This window comes from Syngnathus acus, chromosome 21 (genome assembly GCF_901709675.1).
Source record: "Syngnathus acus chromosome 21, fSynAcu1.2, whole genome shotgun sequence".
In the NCBI taxonomy this organism is placed as follows: Eukaryota; Metazoa; Chordata; class Actinopteri; order Syngnathiformes; family Syngnathidae; genus Syngnathus; species Syngnathus acus.
The window spans coordinates 399,231-418,854 of record NC_051105.1 but is presented as its reverse complement, the minus strand read 5'-3'; the positions used below and the strand labels follow the sequence as shown (position 1 = coordinate 418,854).

At 56.4% G+C, this 19,624-nt stretch overlaps 3 protein-coding genes and 1 non-coding gene across 9 annotated transcripts; all 4 read left to right on the top strand.

Annotated features, from left to right (window-relative positions):
- Window positions 1-109: 109 nt before the first annotated feature.
- Window positions 110-10,386, top strand: sestd1 (SEC14 and spectrin domains 1). 6 transcript variants are annotated; one of them, XM_037239977.1, is made up of 18 exons: window positions 110-296; window positions 1,150-1,213; window positions 1,275-1,383; window positions 1,522-1,612; window positions 1,683-1,796; window positions 1,897-2,010; window positions 2,096-2,300; window positions 2,399-2,479; window positions 2,633-2,790; window positions 2,918-3,040; window positions 3,131-3,331; window positions 3,432-3,546; window positions 3,626-3,770; window positions 3,945-4,026; window positions 4,100-4,222; window positions 4,293-4,666; window positions 4,966-5,251; window positions 10,365-10,386. In XM_037239977.1, exons 2-17 carry the CDS (start codon window positions 1,159-1,161, stop codon window positions 5,231-5,233), a joined length of 2,358 nt encoding a protein of 785 aa, XP_037095872.1. In that variant the 5' UTR covers window positions 110-296; window positions 1,150-1,158; the 3' UTR covers window positions 5,234-5,251; window positions 10,365-10,386. The 6 variants fall into 6 exon arrangements, with proteins under 6 accessions (XP_037095872.1, XP_037095870.1, XP_037095871.1 ...); XM_037239975.1 differs by lacking the exon at window positions 10,365-10,386 and adding an exon at window positions 10,178-10,233 and having other exon boundaries at window positions 4,966-5,256; XM_037239976.1 differs by lacking the exon at window positions 10,365-10,386 and adding an exon at window positions 10,138-10,166 and having other exon boundaries at window positions 4,966-5,256.
- trnal-caa lies at window positions 6,419-6,527 on the top strand. The gene is made up of 2 exons: window positions 6,419-6,456; window positions 6,482-6,527. It is a non-coding gene; the product is annotated as a tRNA-Leu (tRNA).
- Window positions 10,387-13,111: 2,725 nt separating the features above from the next.
- On the top strand, window positions 13,112-15,441 carry olig2 (oligodendrocyte lineage transcription factor 2). The gene is made up of 2 exons (XM_037240007.1): window positions 13,112-13,287; window positions 14,439-15,441. Exon 2 carries the CDS (start codon window positions 14,462-14,464, stop codon window positions 15,296-15,298), a length of 837 nt encoding a protein of 278 aa, XP_037095902.1. The 5' UTR covers window positions 13,112-13,287; window positions 14,439-14,461; the 3' UTR covers window positions 15,299-15,441.
- A 2,431-nt stretch (window positions 15,442-17,872) lies between these two features.
- olig1 (oligodendrocyte transcription factor 1) lies at window positions 17,873-19,572 on the top strand. The gene has a single exon (XM_037240010.1). The coding sequence runs from the start codon at window positions 18,006-18,008 to the stop codon at window positions 18,726-18,728; it is 723 nt and encodes a 240-aa protein (XP_037095905.1). The 5' UTR covers window positions 17,873-18,005; the 3' UTR covers window positions 18,729-19,572.
- The last annotated feature ends 52 nt before the right edge of the window (window positions 19,573-19,624 follow it).

Sequence of the window (19,624 nt, the reverse complement as noted above, 5' to 3'; positions counted from 1 at the left end):
AGCAATTATAAAAATGAGGTTGACAGAAAGACACGACGCATCCGGTCAGGTCAGATACCTGAAGCCAATCAAAGCTTTTGTTGTTAAAGAAGGAAACCCCGTCTGCCTTGGAGCAGCACTGCGCATGCGCGGAGCGCCACCCTTGTGCCGTGTGCCTGGCCTCCAGTTAGCAAGTCGGCACTTGGGAAGCGCCGCTCTGCCCGATGGAAAAGCACTAAATATCCGCCCACCGGAGCCCGTTGGAAACTCCCGCAAGACTTGGCGGTGCCCCACAATGCAAAAAGCTTGACTGAAAGGTAGGAAAAGTCCGTAGTTTTGCCTAGAGTCGTTGCCGAATTGATCGGAGAGTTATTGCTAGGAAGACTCGGGAGTCAATGGAAGTCAATGGAGGTCATTGTGTCCGTGGGCCGGGCCCAGCCGAAACCAAACGAAACGAGATGAGGATGAGGTGGATGATGATGATGATGAGCATAAGGATGAGGACGATGAAGCTGAGGTGGCGGTGCCGCCGCCGCACATCTGGGACTTCATCAGGACCTCCAAAGTCGAACAAAATCCATCTCACAGGAAATAACGTTCGATCATCCGTTCCAGGGTCAAAGCGTGAATTTTGTTCCCACGTGCTAAGAAAACGGGACAAGTTTGACTGTTGCCATTGGCGTTGCCTTTCTTGCTTGCTTGGCGATAGGCCGCATTTCAAAACGTCAACATCATAAGCGTCAATGTTATCGTCGCAGGATCACAAATATTTCTATCACTGAGCAACCTTACATCTATATACCTCACATGCCTATTTTGTCTTACTATTATGCACAACTTTTAAATATATACCGCAGCAATGCACATTTAGTTTATGCCCCCCCCCCCCCCCCCCCCCGCCCTGATAAACGAGCGACTGGCCAAATATAGTATGGATAGCGCCAATATGGCAAAGAAAAGAGAAACCGCTCGAATTGTCCCACCTCACACATTATTGCAATTTTCCACCACGTTTGATTGAATAAATATCCTGGCGATGAATCATTGGGGTGGCTGGTGATGATCATGGGGTGGCCCAGCTCCGCTGTGAGGAGACGCAACGCAGTCCAAGTCAACATTTGCTTCAGCGCTGACATGACATGGAGGGTTGCTCTTGTGCTGTGTCATCAGGTTAGCGTGATGGAAGCTAGCAGCATCATCGATGTGCTCAACAAGAAGCTGGCCTTCCTCTCCGGTACGTACGTACGCGCGCGCACTTGCACCGATCTCTATAAATATGATTTTTGCGTTTTGAGGCGGGAAAGATCGTCGCAGCGGTCTGATCCTCAGCATCCCGCTGGGCTGCGACCAGACCAGCATGGACGAGCTCAGCGACACGCTGGACTATCTGCTCGGAATTCCCAGGTACGCACGCACGCGCGCGCGGGCGGGCGCCCTATCGGCGCTAACGCTCGCACCCTCATTTATTATGAGTTGGAGGGCAGCGCAAGCTAATCGCTCCCAAGCACTTGCCTAAGAATGTACATTCAACTGCGCTTCCAGCGAGAAGTGCAAGGCACGAGGCTTCACCGTCATCGTGGACGGACGGCGCTCGCAGTGGAACACGGTCAAGACGGTGGTGCTCATGCTGCAGGTACATGCCGGCCGCTGCTGCGGCTAACCGCCGCTGCGGCTAACCGCCGCTAACTAACCAACTCCCGCAGAACGTGATCCCGGCCGAGGTGTCGCTGGTGTGCGTGGTCAAGCCCGACGAGTTTTGGGACAAGAAGGTCACGCACTTCTGCTTCTGGAAGGAGAAGGACCGGCTGGGCTTCGAGGTGGGACCCGGCCGGCGCAAACGCCTGCGCTGTGCAAAAAGACACGCCGTGGTCTTAAGCGGATGGCTCGCTCAGCCAACTGAAGCTCTCGCTGCGTCAGGTGATCCTGGTTTCGGCCAATAAGCTGACTCGCTACATCGAGCCCTCGCAGCTGACCTGCGACTTCGGAGGGACTTTGGACTACGACCACGGCGACTGGCTCGGCAAGAGACTGGTGGCCGCCCGCCGCCTGACCATCACAAATGCGTGCGCGCGGGCGGGAGTTGGCGTGGCAACTCGAGCTCCTTTCTGCCTGCCAGGTCTTTGAGAAGTTCACCAAGGAGTCCACCTCGCTGCTAGACCAGCTGTCCATCATCAACGACAGCGACAAGAGCGCCCCCCTGGACAAGTACGCACTCGTGCGCGCGTGCACGTGCGACCGCGCGCCACTCATGCGTGTGTATGTGCGCAGGTCAGCTGATGTCCTCCTCCCGTCATTTGACCCGGAGACGGTTCTCCAGACGGGTGAAGAGCATTTAGTAGCACTCTCTCTCTCTTTCTGTCATTTGCCGCGGTCCTCCTTGGTGTCGGAGTGAAACACAAGCGCGCTTTCTGCCGCGTAGGTCACGAGTTGCTGTCGGAACTGCAGCAGCGGCGCTTTGACGTCTCGGAGGGTGGAGGAGGTGGGGGAGGCGGCCAAGGAGGTGGGTGGGGAAGCTCACGCTGACGTGCTCATCATGTTGAGCTACGCAGGCTCAACAATGACTTTTTGCGTCGGCTCTGAGCTACGCAGGCTCAACAATGACTTTTTGCGTCCGGCTCACCCGCCCCTCCCTCGTGCCCCGTTTTGCCCACAGCGCCGGCGTGGCGTCCGATGGAGGAGGAGCTTCTGGCTCAGCCTCAGGTGGTGAAGCTTCTGGACTCGCTGAGGGAGAAGTACACACGCTACCAGGAAGTCTGCCGCCAGCGCAGCAAGCGCTCGCAGATACACGACGTGCACGCCAAAGTCATGCAGGTGAGCACCAAATGTCGTCAAACTGGGACAAAGTTTGAAAATCGAGAAAAAAGATGAAACTCAAACTTGACAGTCGAGGGAAAGCGTGCAAGGCAAATGGCAACTCAAGCGTGTGTGTGCCTGCGAGGTGGTGACATGGCTGCAGGGTCCGGGCTCGGAGCTGCTGAAGACTCACCGGGCCATTGGCGACTCCATGCGGGCGGCGCAGGCGCTGCAGCAGAAGCACGAGGAGATCGAGAGCCAGCACAGCGTACGTACGGCCGGCCGGCCGGCCGCACGCACGCCCCCCCCGACCACGACCGCACGCAATGACCCATAACGCCCTCGCTGCCCCCCTCAGGAATGGTTTGCCGTGTACGTGGAGCTGAACCAGCAGATCGCCGTCCTCCTCGGCGGTGGCGACGAGGACGACGAGGAGGCCGGCGAGCTGAAGGCGCTGCAGCGGCAGCTGAGCGACGTGTGCTACCAGCAGGCGGCGCAGCTGGAGACTCGGCAGAACGTCCTGCAGGCTGCGCACGCATTCCACGCCGCCGCGCAGGAGGTCACGCAACGCTAGCTTGCTTTCGTCCGTCTTTGGGGCGGGGGGGCTTTAGCTCAGATTGCCATTCTCGCTGACTTGGCTTCCGTGTCGCTGTCGTTAGCTGTCCCAGCAGCTGGACGCCCTCCTGGGCACGCTCTGCGCCGACGTGGCCCCGGCGGACGGCTCGCAGATCCAACACGGCCTCAAGCTGCTGGAGGAGAAGCTGCGCAGCGTCGGTACGTACGTACGTACGTACGTGGGTGGAGTGCCTACCGCCATGCCGCTTTAACCCGCCGACTCCTCCCCTCTGAGCAGAGGCGGGGCTGGCGTCGCTGCGCCAGAAGGGGGCGCTGCTGCTGGAACGCACCTGCGCCGACGAGGGCGAGGTGGCAGATGAGCAGCGGGACAACGTGGGGCAGATCCGCGACGTCATGGACGACATGCAAATGAGGAAACAGAGGTGAGTGCGCCCGCTAGTGCTAACGTGCTAGCGGAGGTGAAGCGGTGCTCAGCGATTAGCAAATGGGCCAACTTTGAAGGCCCAAGCCTCATCTGAAACCCAAATTGTGACCGCAAACCGGGAGAGATCAAAAAAAGCTCGCCGCCTGATCAAGTGACGTGCTCGTTCGTGCAGGTGCGAGGACATGGTGGACGTGCGGCGTCTGAAGATGCTGCAGATGGTTCAGCTGTTCAAATGCGAAGAAGACGCCTCACAGGTGAGACCCGAGAGCGCGGCGCTGCCTCCACTGTGCGCACGATGACGTGTGTGTGTGGTGTGCGCGTGCGCAGGCTGTGGATTGGCTGTGTGAGCTGCTGGACGCGCTGCTGAAGACGCACGTGCGACTCGGGGACGACGCCCGCGACACCAAAGCCTTGATGGACAAACACAGGAAGTTTGTGGACGTGGCGCAGGTCAGACGGTGCGAGCGAACGATGCGTGTGTTTCCAAGGCTGAGGCGAACGCGTGTGCGTCGCGTCGCAGAGCACCTACGACTACGGACGGCAGCTGCTGCAGGCCACGGTGGTGCTGTGCCAGTCGCTGCGCTGCGCCGCCCGCTCCTCCGGCGACACGCTGCCCCGACTCAACCGCGTGTGGAAGCAGTTTGCCGTCAGCGCCGACGAGCGACAGCATCGGCTGCAGCTCGCCCTGGCCTTCCACCGGCGCGCCGACGCGGTCAGCCAATGCAAAGCTGCTGCTTTCTGTCCGTCCGTCTTTGCTCCAATACTCACCCAAATGGGCCGCGCGTTTCAGGTGTTGGAGGACGAGCGCGCCGAGGCCGAGTCTCTGGACGAGGCGGACGCTTCAGCCAAAGCTCTGCTGGACAGACTCGGCATGCCCGTCATCTTCCCCGATGGGTTGGTCGCACACATGCACGCACGCACGCACGCACGCACGCTAACGAACGCACGCTAACGCAGCTAACGTAGCTAAGGCCCACTTGGTGCAACCCGTTTGCATCTGTCCCTTTTCCGTGATTTTCTGAGCTTCTTTCACGCCACCTTGAACGAATTTCAATGGGAAAGGCTGCAAAACGAACACCGAAGCCCGAATTCAAAGCCCTAACGTCTCGTAAAGTGGACTTGAAAGTGCAACGGGACGCCGACTCGCACGCGCTGACCCAGTGTGTGTGCGTGCGTGCGTGCGCATGCGTTAGGAGCGAGCAACGTTTCGGCAGCTCGGGCAGCGACGCGGCGGCGGCCGAGCGCGTGCGAGAGCGCCTCCTGCTGGTGGAGGAGCGTCGGCTGCAGCTTCAGGAGGCGGAGGTGGGCGGCGAGCCCCGCCCGCACGACGAGTCGCTTCACGCCACCCTCGACGTCATCGGCGAGGAGCCGGGAGAGAAGGAGGCTGAGGACGAGGAGCAAGAGGAGCAAGAGGAGCAAGAGGAGGCCGACTCCCGGGAGGAGGACATGCTCCAATGCTGAGAGAATTGTTGGGCCTGCCTGGCTGGCTGTGGCTAACGGTTGCATTGCTTTTTTTCTAACATAACGTGGGGATTGGAGACATTTTTCCCAGCATGCTCCTGGTTCCCGCCCCGCCCCTCCTGTGCTCGCCAAAACCAAATAATTTATTTCACATTTTCTTTTTCCCAAGAAAACGCTTCCACCATCCATGCCTCCTCTCCCCAATTAAATGTCCATGACATCGTCCAAATAAACTTTTTCAAGTTTCAAACTTTTTCTCTCATATTTCATGACTAGACTCACTTTTAGCCGCCGGATTCTCAAGTCCTGGGTTGGGTCCTGACCAACGCCAAGGCCGACCGCTATGCTTTTGAAATAGCAAATGTGCGTATGGAAGCTTGAACACTACAGAATCGCTCCATGACGCAATGTCAATGATTCTCCCAGCATCCACGTGTTCAAAGGATGCTTAGAAAATCACAATGTCCTGTCACAGGTGGGCTCATTCCGGAAGAGGCTGGCAGGGTGCTCATTGGGGGCCAGCCACCCTGCTGCCCTGCCCGGCCCTGCTTAAATCCGCCACTTTCCACAACAAGTCCCTCAAAGCTGCCAAAAGAGCTCCAATGCACTCCATTCAAAATAAAAGAATTCAGGCGCAAATTAAAAGCAATGGATGCGCCATCAACTGAAGTAGTTGTAAAAGTCCGAGAATAGACGCAATCCTTCCTCGTCAATAACATTGCGACAGTCGTCGTCCCATCATTTCCAGCTTCTCGACTTGTCATGTATGGAGTTGCTCGTGACGACATGATGGTGACGTCATCCGGACGCGACTGTCGGAGCAGTTGGCAAATGAAGTCAAAATGTTGAGTTGCAAACGTCAATTATGTTTCTGAGGTGGTGGTGTTTTTTTTGTCCGCATTAAAGTTACTTTTAAGAGCCTCTTGGAAACTTTGACACCTTCTACTCGCTTTCATTTCTCAGAGCATGCAGTCGATGACACGTCAAGAGCTAGCACAAGCAACGTCCAACCGCGCTCGTGGCAGCAGCGGCGGCAGCGCTCGCGGCAGCAGCGTCTAACTCCAAAAGGCGGCGGTGGCGGTGGCGGCAAGCTCCTTAAGCCATGGCTATGCGTCCATACGTTGGCACTCGCCTCGGTCTGGGCAATCAGGTTAACAAGGCTAAAAGATGGCTCTCACGTCAGTTGTCAGGATGGCCGAGCGGTCTAAGGCGCCAGACTCAAGGTTCAAACCTTCTCGTGGACGGGAATTCTGGTCTCCGAATGGAGGCGTGGGTTCGAATCCCACTTCTGACAAGAACTTTTTGTCGTCTGGGCTGTTTGAGTCTTTGTTTCAACATTTCAAGTGGCTGCCTCCAAACACACGGCGGAAATCTTTGGTTTCATGACTAGTAGATTCTCTTTCAAGTCTGCTAGAATTCCAATACAGTATATGTACACTATAAACAGCACGTGTAGCCCTGCTTTTTTATATCATAGGATAGAAATAATTCAATTGACAATTCATGTGATTTTTTTGAAATGACCATTATGAGTACATTTGTATTACGGTTTTACTGTTAGTTGCACTGACGGTTGACGTCCGCTAGATGGCAGCGTAGAAAGAGGAACCAACACCCAAGCACGCCGACTGTCCTTGCTGAAGTTCAGCTGCTCACGCTGCGCCAACCTAATGCTAATGCTAATGTATTTCTTTTGCTGCTTCTTCTTTGGCTTTTAGGGATGTCACCACCAAGAAGCTTCGAGTTGAAGCGTGATGAAAACCACAAAGTCGATCTCGTGGCTGCTTGCGACCACTTGTGCCAGTCATTGGCGATCAGTGATACACATTGAAACAAGTTGCAAACAAATGCTAGAGCATGGACATGAGCTGTGAAGTTGGCCCACAAACTCTTTCATGTCCGTGGTCAAGCGTCTTAAGACCCGAGCCAAGTGAAGTGTGAGTGAGGAGCTCTTTTTTTCTTACTTGCAGTTTTCCGATTGGGTGCGTGCTTAAGTTGTACAGTATATGATGACATGAGCAGAGGGCTGGCTTGGGGGTCTTTCAGGGTTTGGCCACTCTGTCTGGAGAAACGTGCGGATCTCTGTGTGCGTGGGGGGGGGGGACACTTTGGTTCTGGCCAGAGCAGCTCTTTTTGGAACATTCCAATGTGTCAGCAGGAGGGGTCAAGAGTGGGTCAGGGGGCCATGGTAGTCAATCCGGCTGCTACCTGCTCAACGCGTTATCCAGGAGGCCTTGGAGGGTGCAACAAGTGGGGGGCGGTGCTACCTTAGCTGGCTCCCGCTCCATGAAGACCCCTCCTGCTCTAGAATTCCAACTTTTGGGGGTGGCGGTGCTCAAACTAGCATATAGACGCCCCAAATGGTATCAGGACAAAGCAAACCTTTGCATCCGCCTCTCCAACGTCTTTGCCGCCGCATAGGAAGCGCCACGTGGGCTTGTTCTTTTCTCATAACTCGCTCTCCTTCGCCGATGTCTTTGCGTCCCCCCGGTGGAACCGAGCGAGGGCCCTTGTTAGCGCCCCGCTCGGCCGGGCCGGGCTGGGCTGGGCCCCTCCCGTCGCCGTCCGCCGCTCCCCCCTCCCTCCCTCCCCACGTCCTCGCTGTCAGCGCGACAACAATGGCGCAGCATTAGCATGCTAATGAGGCCGACAGGTGGCCAGTAGACGTCTCAATTAAGAGCAAAGTTAAGCGACAGCACTTTTGGGCCATTTCTCACGCAACAAATGACCGCATGCGCGCGTGAGTGACAGGTCGCAGGAAGTGAGACGGACGTGGCTAACGAGCGCGTTGAAGGGTGGCCTGGCCTGGTCTCTAGTTGGGTTGGGGGCCGCCAGCAAGTGGCCAAATGAGGCGCCGGCGCTGTCCGTCTCCCTCCTACCTCGCTGTCCAAACTGGACAAAACTCTCAAATTGTGTCAAGAAGGGGTCATGGCAGAACTTTTTTGCTCCAAACGTATGGCATTGGCATCATTTTCAACTGCGCGCAAAAAAACTAAGTACAGAAAGATGATTTGGGAGCAAGCTCAACTGTCAACTGTTGCTTTCTCTCAGAAGGGACTTTGTTGTCTTTGCTTTTGATTATCATTTTAACGTCTGCTTTTCTTGTCTTGTCACGTGTGTATGTGTTTATTGTGCAGGACAATAAAGATGTAACACAACATGCTAATCACTTTGTAGCCACCACCAATTTACTGCTAATCCGCGGGGCCGTGTTCTCTGGACTGTGAAAATGGGGGCGTGTGTGTGTGTGTGTGTGTGTGTGTGTGTGTGTGTGTGTGCGCGCGCGTAACGTGCGTCACACCGAGAGTTAATGGGGCGGGCGGGCGTTGGACAAACGGGGTTATGTTATGTTGTCGCGCACAATCGGCGACAGCGGCACTGGACGCGCACAAAAAAATGTGTGTGAAAGCTGGCCGCCCCCTCCCTCCCTCCCTCATGAATATGCTAATCCTGTTTTAGCATAGCTCGTTAATTAATGAGCCACAATGGCCCGCTTCTCGGTCTCGCCGTCGGTCTTGTTCTGGCCGGCCGGCCGGCAGGCACACTGACACCGAGGGAGCAAACTTTGAGTGTCGTCAGCGCGGGCTGTGCCGAGCGTGGGCCGGGTATTAACCTACATAACGCCGAGCCACAACAAAAGCCGTGGTCCCGAGGACAACGCTTTTGCCGTCCTCCTTGGTTAGCCTCATGCTACAAAGTGTTTTTTGGCGGCCAGCTCCGATTTTGCGTCCGTCCGTTGGCTCGGAAGGCTTTTGCCAGCGCCGACGCTCGCCCCGCTAACCGCTGGCCTTAAGCGTTAGCCCGGCCGGGCATAGATTGGCCACTTTGACAACGTTGCCTTTGCTTGCTCTTTGACCCCACAGCAACCCCGGCGCCAAAGCACCCCGCGTGACCTCGCGCTCCACAATAGCCATCTTAGCATAAAAGGACAGTCGGCGCGTTTCATCGCATGATTTGGGATGAGGTGGTGGTGGTGGTGGTGGTGGCGGCGTTTGACTTGGCCCATTTGTTGTTCTTTGAACAAACCAATGGAAGATGAGCTGAGTGGCGTGCTGTTATCGGCTTTGCAGTTTGAATGCAAAATGTTGCCTTTGTCCTTGAAAGTAGCGTCGTCTTGAGCTTGCCGTGAAGAGAGGCGGCGCTTAGCAGTGGTTTAACATTAGCACACGCGTCATCATGTGGTGGTGGCGGCGGCGGCGGCGGCGGCGGCGGCAGCGTTTCTCTTCGCGTGGCCCATGATGTGGGCATGGTGAACGCCAAGGCAGCAAGTGTGTCGCTGTGCTGGTGCAGATAATTGGAGTTTAGCAAATGTCCGTGTGCTCATTAGGACCCGGCGACCCCCCTCCCCCCCCTCGCCCCAGCCAGCCAGCCAGGCAGCCCCACGAGCCCCCCGCCCGCCCGCCTCATTAGAAGAGGCGGGCGGGCAGCACTGCCGCTCTTGCCTGTCTTATTAGCGCTTGCCCGCTAACGCCTAATCAAGTTCTTCCTAGTTGATTTTGTTCCATTTTGAAGTGAGTTTGGGGGCAGAGGCTCCTTTTCCTTCCTTGGCCACCATTCAAATGGCAATACAAATACTTACTGTTTGCTTCATAGCATTCTTTTACACTCCTTTTTTTATTCATAGCATATTATTCACTTTTGTAGCTTATTTGGAGCAATTTATTTCTTCACAGTCTGGATTTCCCCCCCAATTCGCACATGATTGGTACTTATTGTTTTGTGGCTTCTGTGCTTGTTTGCTTCATGACAAGCAGCATGTACAAATCATCATTGGCATTCTTCATATTTTGAGCGCGTGATGGGCTCCAATTTGGTCTGAAATGCAGACGTGTGCGCATGCCAAATTCAAATGGCGTCATGACAGACTTTGAGCTGCGTAGAGGGAGGCTGGCTGGCTGGCTGGATGACTGGCTGGCTGGCTGGCTGGCTGGCTGGCTGGCTGGATGACTGGCTGGCTGGCTGGCTGGCTGGCTGGCTGGCTGGCTGGCTGGCTGGCTGGCTGGCTGGCTGGCTGGCTGGCTGGCTGGCTGGCTGGCTGGCTGGCTGGCTGGCTGGCCGGCTGGATGACTGGCTGGCTGGCTGGCTGGCTGGCTGGCTGGCTGGCTGGCTGGCTGGCTGGCTGGCTGGCTGGCTGGCTGGCTGGCTGGCTGGCTGGCTGGCTGGCTGGCTAGTTGGCTGGCTAGTTGGCTGGCTGGCTGGCTGGCTGGCTATGCGTATTGGCAACAGCTGCCACGTAGCCAGCGTGTGCAGGTGAAAGCGAGCAGTGGACCTTTAATTAGGAACAACAAGTGTCTTTTGTGGTGTGTGCACGTCCACTTCAGAGTGCTCCAGACTTGGAGGACCCCCCTCCGGGCCCCCAACACAAGTCAGGTCCTCCAGTCAATTGTCTGCGGGCAGCAGAGGTGAGGAATGGCGACAAGACGGCAGGCCTCTAAATCACGTTTTTATTTTTTTATTTTTACAGTGGTGGTGGTGGTGGTGGGGGGGGGGTCTCCTAGTAGGTGGTCATCGCTGACCCGCACTCACCCGGCATCCTGTGGCCTTTCTCCGCAGCCTTGTCGCTAAGACCTCCCTGCTAATTAGCCCCCCAGGAGGCGCCAAACGCGTCCGTGTGACTCCGCCGTGGGCCGAGACGCCATTCAGGACGCCCCCCTACGCCGCCGCCCCTCTACATTTCATCACCGCCCCCCGGTTTTGTCTCGCTGTCTCCGTCCATCAATCTTGCCATTAGCGGAAACAGGCGGGACCGCCCCTTTACAGGACCCCCCCACCCCACCCCAGTCTCATTAACCCCACCTGTTGCTGGCCACTGATGCCGGCCCCGCCTCCTGAGCAAGTGGGGGGCGGGGGGGCAGCACTTTGGGTGGTATGTTTCCTGCGGGGCCCCCCTGTGTTCAGGCGGGTCCACGGGAACTTGTTTTACAACAGGGGAGGGGCCGACCTCAATGGGCCGATGATGTGAACCGCCCCCGACCCCTTTGGCGCTCGCCCCCCGACAACAACCCCCTTTCTGCCAAAGAAAAAAATGCCGCCGCCGCTGCTCCCACGGGCCGGTTGAGCTCGGTATCAGACCCAACGTGGGATGGAGGCCAGCGTCCGACGAGGCGGGTCGGCAGCCGGGATAGGCCCGCCTCCTCCGAGCTGTCATCCTTTAATATTTCTCCTCCGTTGCCCATGATTGACCTCAATGGATGGCAGCGCCGTCCTGGTCAAATGCTTTCCCGCGTGCGTGTACATGCACGTGTGTGTTTTGTGAGCGAGCGCGTCGCCGCGTGAACTTGCGAGCGGCAACGACGTGAAACGGGATTAGCGCCGCTCCGTTAGCATGCGGGTTCTTTCAGGCCTTGAATAGCCGCGTGAATGTATTCATGCCCACGCTGCTTTGTATGTGCCCCCCCCTCCACGCCCGCCCCCGTGACCCCGTAGGATCAGAGACCAGGTTGTCGAAACATTTGTAACATTTGGCAAAAGCAAATCTCTGCCTGTTGAATTGAGGCGAGGAGCGCCGAAGAACAAAGTCGCCCCCCGATCCTCCTCAGCTCAGCCCCCTATCCTCCCCTCCCCTCCCTTATCCCACCCAGCGACGCAAATCCTCTCTTTCTGTGGCGGCGTGAAGAATGGGGCGAGCCGGCCCAGCCAGCACCATTCAATTTGTCAGGCCGTCCAAAGAGCTTGTAAGCTCCCCATTGGCACGGGAAGCCGTCCGGGCCCTGCCTGCCACTTAATTAGCTCCTAATAGTCGCCGTCCTCACAAAGCCGCCGCTGCCCCCCGCTGCCCCCCGCTGCCCCCCGCTGCCGTCCCGGACTCTAAAGAGCCGGCGTATGGTTTTACAGCGCCGTCGCCGGGAGGACACGCAAGAAAGCAAAGAGGCACATTCCCTTTTGGTCGTCCGTCGTCCCTTTCTGGGCAACGGGAGCGCCCCATCCATCCATCCATCCATCCATCCATCCATCCATCCATCCAACCAAAAGTCCAACTTGACTTAAATGAGGGTCTGCACCCCAGATAAGGGACGAAAACCTTGGACTTGAAACCGGGAGCGAAACCTTCGACTCAGCTCATGGCGAGCCATAGACCCGAAGCAAGGTGCCAGACCTGAATCTTGACTCGCTGGCAAGTTGAACTAAATGCAAAAAATGAGAAAGCGTGATGACCGTAACGTCACTTCCTCCTCGTTGCCAAGATAAAGCCCGAAGGCCTCCGTCCGTTTGCAGCCGCGAGCGCTGTTCCTCGTTTGGGAAAGAGCAAACCCTATGGCGCGACGTGCAAGTATGAAGGTAGCCCGAAGGGGGCGCTGCACACGAGCGCAGCGCTGCGCTCCCTGACTCACAAGTGGACCCAAAATGCACGGGAATGAAGATGCGCGCGCGTCACTCTTCACGAGTGAGTTTGTTCTTTAACAATTCCTTTCAAGAACGCTACTAGAGAAGACTTGTCGAACATCTGCATTTATTTTTGCCTTCTGTGAAAAGCGACAACGAGGCGAGGCGAGGCGAGGCGAAGCGAGCGAGCGAGGTCCTCCTCATCAATGAAGGAGGAGGACCTTCCCCAAGTGATGCATCAACTAATTTGCCACAATTCGTTATAGGAGACGACGTCCAATTGATGACAGCCACAAACCTGAGATTGATCCAGGCGGTAAAAGGCCGACCTCCTCCTCCTGGGAGCTCCTCTTGCTCCTCCTCCTGGGAGCTCCTCTTGCTCCTCCTCCTGCTCCTTCTTTTCTTGTCTTCGTACACTTTGTGCGTGTGCGCGCGCGCGCGCTTTCGCTTAACAAGATGCTGCCCCGCCCTCCCTCAAGGCACTTGATTGTACGCACACACTGAGTGGCGAGTGTTGTTCGGCCCCCATGAACCCCCCCACCCCCCTTATTGTATAAAAGGCGCCAAGCCCCGGCGGCGCGCCACTGATGCGGCAGCCCCAGCGCGTGGAAGGACGTCGTCCACGTGGTCCACGTCCAGCGTAGACGACGTCACGTCACGTCAATCAGATTTTGCGGCCTCTTTTTGCCCTTTTGGATCTTTCTGGGAACTTGGTCCCAAAACAAGTGACGGTAAGTTTGAGCGACTTTCGGCCCGAGGCCTCGGCCTTTGAATGTAGTATATCTTTGCGGTGGCGCCGCAACCAACTCGGATTGCCAAACACGCACACGTGAAATTGTCGTCCACAGCCGCATGCAGGAGCCTCACAAAAGACGCAGCGACTATGTTGGATGCCTGCTTGACATTTTGTTGAAAGTGCGCCGTCGCTCGCTAGCTCGCTCGCGTGACTAGATCCGCTGCAATCCCTATGCAAATCAACGCCAGTCTGCATCCAAAGTGCGGATAGATGCGCCCACCAAGCTTGCATGCACGCATGATGCCGTCAGCGAAATACGATTCCAATCCGAATGTGATTCCCTTATGTACACTCTGGCTCCAAATGAGGGTTAAAAAAGGAACCCATTGAGCCAACTTCCTATAGGGTTGTTTTGCACGAGCCGTTTTTTGGCTACAAAACAACTGAATTCTTTTTTTTTTTTTTGCAAAACCTTCCTGCTGAGTCCGTTCATTTTTTTTACGCAAGACGAGACAATCTTTGGGTACAAAACAACTCAAAAAATGTTGTTGTTTTCTTTTTGCAAAACCTTCCTGGGTCGGTCCATTTTTGTTACGTAAGACGAGCCGTTTCTTGGATACAAAACAACTCGACCATTTTCTTTTTTGCAAAATCTTCCTGGGTCGGTCCATTGTTTTACGCCGTTCGAAGGCTGTGCGAAACGTTTTGTAAGTAAATAAGCAAATCGCTTGGGCAACGCTGACACGAGTTCAAGTCGGCGTCGTGAGTCGTGTTGCGCGTACCACGAGAGAGACGCATGGGCGGGTGGGCGCGCGCTTGCGTGACAACTTGCTTGCTTGTTTGTAGTTTCCGCAACTGGCGTCGATCGAAAAGCGGGTCAAATGTTTCCTGTTGGAGATGAATTTCTAATTGGTTGAAACTTGTTGTTCCCTTGTAAAATTTAATAAAGCGCACGCATGCGACGAACAGCGTGGCGTCATCACTTGCCACATTTCAAAACCGGATGAGCACATTTTGCCAAAACCAAAAAGGGAAAATAATAATAGGGGAAAAAAAGCTGGAGAAATCATCGATGGCTTGCGCAACGTTTTCTGCCTGCACATCGACGAGTGTGCATCTTTGTGACGTCATGTGGTATTTGGCCAGGTGCTGGTGCAGGTGCACGCAGGATGGAGTCGGACGCGAGCCGTGTGTCGTCGTCGCCGGAAGCGGACGCCGCCTTCCTGTCCACGCTGCGCCGCTCCGCGCACGGCTACCCGGGCACCGTGTCGTCCACGCAGGGCGACTCGCCCACGGGGGGGCCGCCTCCCCGACACCACCGGCTCCGCTGCCATGACGACGACGACGACGAGGACGACGACGACGCGGACGAGGCGGACGGGCTTTCGGCGGCGGCGCGCGCGGCCTCCAAGAAGGCCGAGCGCAAGCTGCTGTCGGAGCACGAGCTGCAGTCCATCCGGCTGAAGATCAACAGCCGCGAGCGCAAGCGCATGCACGACCTGAACGTGGCCATGGACGGCCTCCGCGAGGTCATGCCCTACGCGCACGGGCCCTCCGTGCGCAAGCTCTCCAAGATCGCCACCTTGCTGCTGGCCAGGAACTACATCCTCATGCTCAGCTCCTCGCTGGACGAGATGAAGCGGCTGCTGGCTGACATTTACGGCGGCGGCGCGGGAGCCGGGCCGGGGCCGGCGGCGACTGCGGGGGCGGGAGCCGCCGCCGCTGCAGCCGCCGCCGCCGCTGCCGCCGCCGCCGCGCACCACGCTTCCTTAGCGCACGCGCACCCGCACCCGGTGTCCCTGCAGCAGGCGGCTGGGCCGCCGCACGGCGCGCACCACCCGCTGCTGGCGCCGCCGCCGCCTCCTTCCGCCAGGGCCCCGCACGGACTCCTCAAGGCCCCGCCGCCTGCTTACCAGCACTGGGGGGTCGCCGCCACCGGGATGCCGTGCCCGTGCAGCATGTGCAGCGCGGTGCCGCGCCTGCACGGGGTGGACGCCAACAAGTGAAGGCGCGCGCGAAAACCGACTTGTTGTAAATAGTTGTACAGCACACGCGCACGCGCTCCGTCTTTTCCTTTGTGAATACGACTATTTATTGACAAGTTCATGTGACTCCATTCAAGGAAAATAAAGCCCGCAAAAAGACTGGCCTTCATGTCGACTTTGTTCGTTTCGGAGCAAATGTGTGTGTGTGTGTGTGTGTGTGTGTGTGTGTGTTCTGACAAAAAAAAAAAAATCTCGAAAAGCCACATTTCCGCCACATTCATCAACTTGAAAACAAACATTGTCAGTTCAGTTTGCAACAATTTGACGCATTAATTGTCGCCTTTTTCGTAGTCGCGTCAGGTGGAAAAGAAAACTTGGCTTTGTTTTTGGCAAATGAGAATTTCCACGCACGTCAACGGCATGCGTGCAATGCGTGCGCGCGCGGTTCGCTCTCGTTTCACCCTCTTGGAACGCCTTCTCATTCCACGCAGTGTGGCAAAATCCATGTTGTAGCATTTACAATAATTCCGAAACGAAATTTAATGCTGTTAGTAAAATCCTCATGAAGTCAAAATAAGTCAAATAAAGATAATCATATGGATCAGATAACAGCAAAAATAACAAAAGTAGGAATAATACTAAGGATGACGATGATAATAATAGTAATACATAATAATACTTATTATTATTATCATCATCAAATTAATAATAATAATAACAATATGGTATGGTAATAGAAATGTGTTTTTTCAACCTTGCCGCACGATGGTATTGCAGTATGTACCTTTAAAAATAGGAAGAAATAAATAAAAGCTCTCAACGTGCCATTTCAGCACGCTGTGGCCGGCCGACAATCCTTCTCGTTTGATAGAAGGGAAACGCACACGCAATTTACTTCAATCGTGCACAGGTGAGATCTCCGAAGTGAAGCAGCACGCACGATACATTTGATTTGTTGATGAAGAATCGCTTTCAGATTCGAGGAGGGCCTTCTTCCGGTTTGCTCAGTGCTTCGCGTCCTCCCTCGGGTTGGTTGCTTGCGACTCGCGTGGCCTTGCAAAGCGGCGACTCCACACGCTGGCTGCATGCGATTCCTTGTCGAAAAGAACACAAGGGCAAAGAAAAGCCAAGTCGGACCGCGCTTCTGGCTTGGCGCTGAAGGATTGATTTGGCGGCCAGCTCACTTGGTGGCTGCATGCTCGCAAAGAAAATCAAGTTGGGCTACAAACAAGAAGCGTCTTCGGTGAGTACGATGTCTTGAACGCCTTCGCCTCTTGTGGCAAGTGATTCGATAAGGCTTGTGCACGGAACCGATTTGGAGTTAATGAACGTCGTCACTGATGCATGGTGCAGGGCAAAGTTCGGCTGACTTGGTTGTGGCCGGAGTGCGAATGGTTGTGCGCGCACGCACGACGATTAAACTCAAAATAAATACATAAATTAATTAAATAATAAATAAATAAATAAATAATTAAACGAATAAACAAATGAATGAATAAATAAATAAATTCGCCCCGACTGACATTTCGCTGCGGTGACACTGAGAAGGTGGCCGGCCATGTCACTGGCTCTGCCACTCCGGAGACAGAGCGCATGCAGCGCGGCCTTCACCAGATCGGGCCTCGGAGCGTCCAATCCAATTTGTTGATTTTCTGTGACGTGTCGTTCGTGCACCAAGTCGCTCTTCGTTCATCCTCATTTAAAAAAAATGGCGCGGGAGGGAGAAGACGATAGTCTGAACAAAACACAAACACATATAAAAGCTAAGACATCAGCTTTTATTTGGCTTTGTTTTCGACTGAAGTTCCGCTCTCGGTGCGTGCGTGTGTGCGTATGTGCACAGAGCAATTGTGGCGCGTGCTGAGCAAGGATGGCTTGCATGGTCGGCTCTTTTCCTGACGACGGGAAAAGATGGGACAGTCGTGTCTTTTAGCGAGCAGGTGCACACGTGCTGCTGGTCCAAATGGATGCTGCTGAGTGCGCGCCCCCATAAAGCCTTCAGTCTTCTTGCGCCGGGTGCCTGGAAGCTGGGCGGCTGAGGGACACCGGCTTCTTTATTTGAAGGCCATGCAAGCAGGTGTCCCCTTTTTCCGTCCGTCCGCCGGATCCAACGTTAACGTCCCGCCTCCTTCACATTCATTGTCCGCGCACACACACGCACTCTATGTTCCACACGGGCACACAGGTGGCGTCCCTTCCTGTGCTGGCCGCTCGTCCTTGCGTCGTAGACAAGCCGCCTTGTGTTTGGAGTCGGACCTTGCAGTCCCCCTCCGTCGCACGCACGCACGCACGCACGCACGCACGGCGTGGAGCGGGGGACGGAGGCGGCTTGTGTCAATGTCTCTTTTCAAGATGGGCTGCGTGCATGCCGAGGACAGTTGACGTTGGCCGAGCGTGCATGTCAAGTTTCACCTGAGCTGGTCCTCAAGCAGTGTGTGCGCGTGCGTGCATGCGTGCGTCTTTGTGTGTGCTGGGAGTGCCCTGCATGGAGGAAGTGCTGAATGGCAGTTTGTTGGCTGCCCTGGGGGGGGCGGCGCTGGTCAGGAACGGGGGGTGGGGTCATTTAGCTGACTTTCCAGCATGTGAGGGGGGGGATCACTTTCAGAGTCCTCACGAAGCAGCCAGAAGGTCCTCGGGAGAAGCAGCCAACCAACCAAGTGGTTGTCGTGGCCCCATCACCACCGACAGCCCTTCTCTTCACTCTTCTCTTGGCTCTTCTTTGCTGAAGATGAACGTTTTGAGCGACTCCAGGCTCCGAGCCCCCCCGGAAGCCCACCGCGCCCCGGCGCCGGACCTACCCTCCGGCCCCTCTGCGTTGGTCTCCCGTCTCCGCACGGCAACGGGGGCTTCCGCCAGAGGGGGCTCCTCCAAGGCGGGCCGGGAACTAAGCGCCAAGGAGCAGCAGGAGCTGCGCAGGAAGATCAACAGCCGCGAGAGGAAGAGGATGCAGGACCTCAACGTGGCCATGGACGCCCTGAGGGAGGTCATGGTCCCCTACGCCTCCTCCGCCCCCTCCTCGGCACCTCCTCGCCTGGCGGGCGCCCCTCCCGGACGCCGGCTCTCCAAGATCTCCACGCTGGTGCTGGCGCGCAACTACATCCTGCTCCTGGGCTCGTCGCTGCAGGAGATGCGTCGGCTCCTGGGCGAGCTCGGCGCGGGGTCGGGGCCCGGCCCTCGGCTGCTGCTGACCGGGGGCTGGCCCCTCGTCTCGGGCCCCGGGCGGCTACTCCTGGCCCGGGAGCCCTTTGGAGGCTCGAGAGCCTCGCCCCCTCTGCCCGGCGTCCTCAAGTGTGTACCCCCACTGTCCCCCGGGCCCCCGGAAAGCCCGCTGACCCCCGCGCGGTGGGGCTTGGGGCCTCCCCTGGGGTCATGCTTGCCCCCCTGCCCGTGCGTGGCCTGCGGGCTGCCCAGGTTTGTCCAGCCGGCCCCGCCTGCCAGGTTCCCCAAGTGACGCCTGCGAGTCCCCCACCCACAAAAGGACCAAGGGATGAAGATGTTGAGGAATTGTGTTGAGGCGACCTCTGAAGGGGAAACTTTGGGGTGGGCGTTGTTGCTACTACTCGTAGGGCCCTAGCCCGACCCCCCAGCGTGAAAAGACCAGTGTTGTAATGATGACGCCTTTTGATTCTTTGCTCTCTCGCTCTCTGTGTGTGACAACGCGTTCAAACGGACAGAAAAAGTGAGAAGAAGAAGGCTGGCCATCCCGACGAGCACTTGGTGGGGATTACGGCCGCTGCGAGCGTGAGGCGCACAAAGGAGGCGCTGCACGCAATTAGGACAGATTACGGCAAATAAGGACGAGGGGGCGGGGCCTCATCAAAATCGGACGCTCCATCTTGTAACGTTCATTTGCATAAAGCTGCTTCGTGCGGGATTAGCTACCTTGCGACTTGGTCCACTTGCCTACCTTTTATCCCCCCCCCCCATCTTGAGAGCGCCCCTGAGAGGGTGTCGCTTTCTACTGCCGGCTGCTCTCATTGTTGCAGCGTCGCGGGGGTCCGCTCGCGCTTTGGCTTGCCACTTTAACTCATCTCCTGCGCGCGCGCGCGCGCGCACACACACGCGCGCACACACGGAGTGAAATCGTTCCACAGAAAGCTCCAGCAAATGCCCTCTGCTCAAATCGTCGCATATTTCGAGGCATTGAGAGCCCGCAAAAATGTCGCACCATCAAATAGAAACGCAAACAAGAGCGTCGATCGATGGAGAAATTAAAATGAGCAAAAGGGAGACGCTCATAAAACATTCAAAGACAATCGAGAAAGGAAAGCAAAAGCTGCAAGGCGCTCAAATACCATCGTGAAGTCGCATCATGACGTCATGGACGCGATTACGTCACCACAGCGA

Bases quoted from the DNA above. Each gene is read 5' to 3' on its own strand.
- sestd1 (XM_037239977.1), top strand. From the start codon at position 1,159: ATGGAAGCTAGCAGCATCATCGATGTGCTCAACAAGAAGCTGGCCTTC. The intron at 2,301-2,398 runs GTGAAGAGCATT...TCTGCCGCGTAG, and splicing joins GGAGACGGTTCTCCAGACGG to GTCACGAGTTGCTGTCGGAA. The intron at 3,332-3,431 runs GTCACGCAACGC...CGCTGTCGTTAG, and splicing joins TCCACGCCGCCGCGCAGGAG to CTGTCCCAGCAGCTGGACGC.
- olig2 (XM_037240007.1), top strand. From the start codon at position 14,462: ATGGAGTCGGACGCGAGCCGTGTGTCGTCGTCGCCGGAAGCGGACGCC.
- olig1 (XM_037240010.1), top strand. From the start codon at position 18,006: ATGAACGTTTTGAGCGACTCCAGGCTCCGAGCCCCCCCGGAAGCCCAC.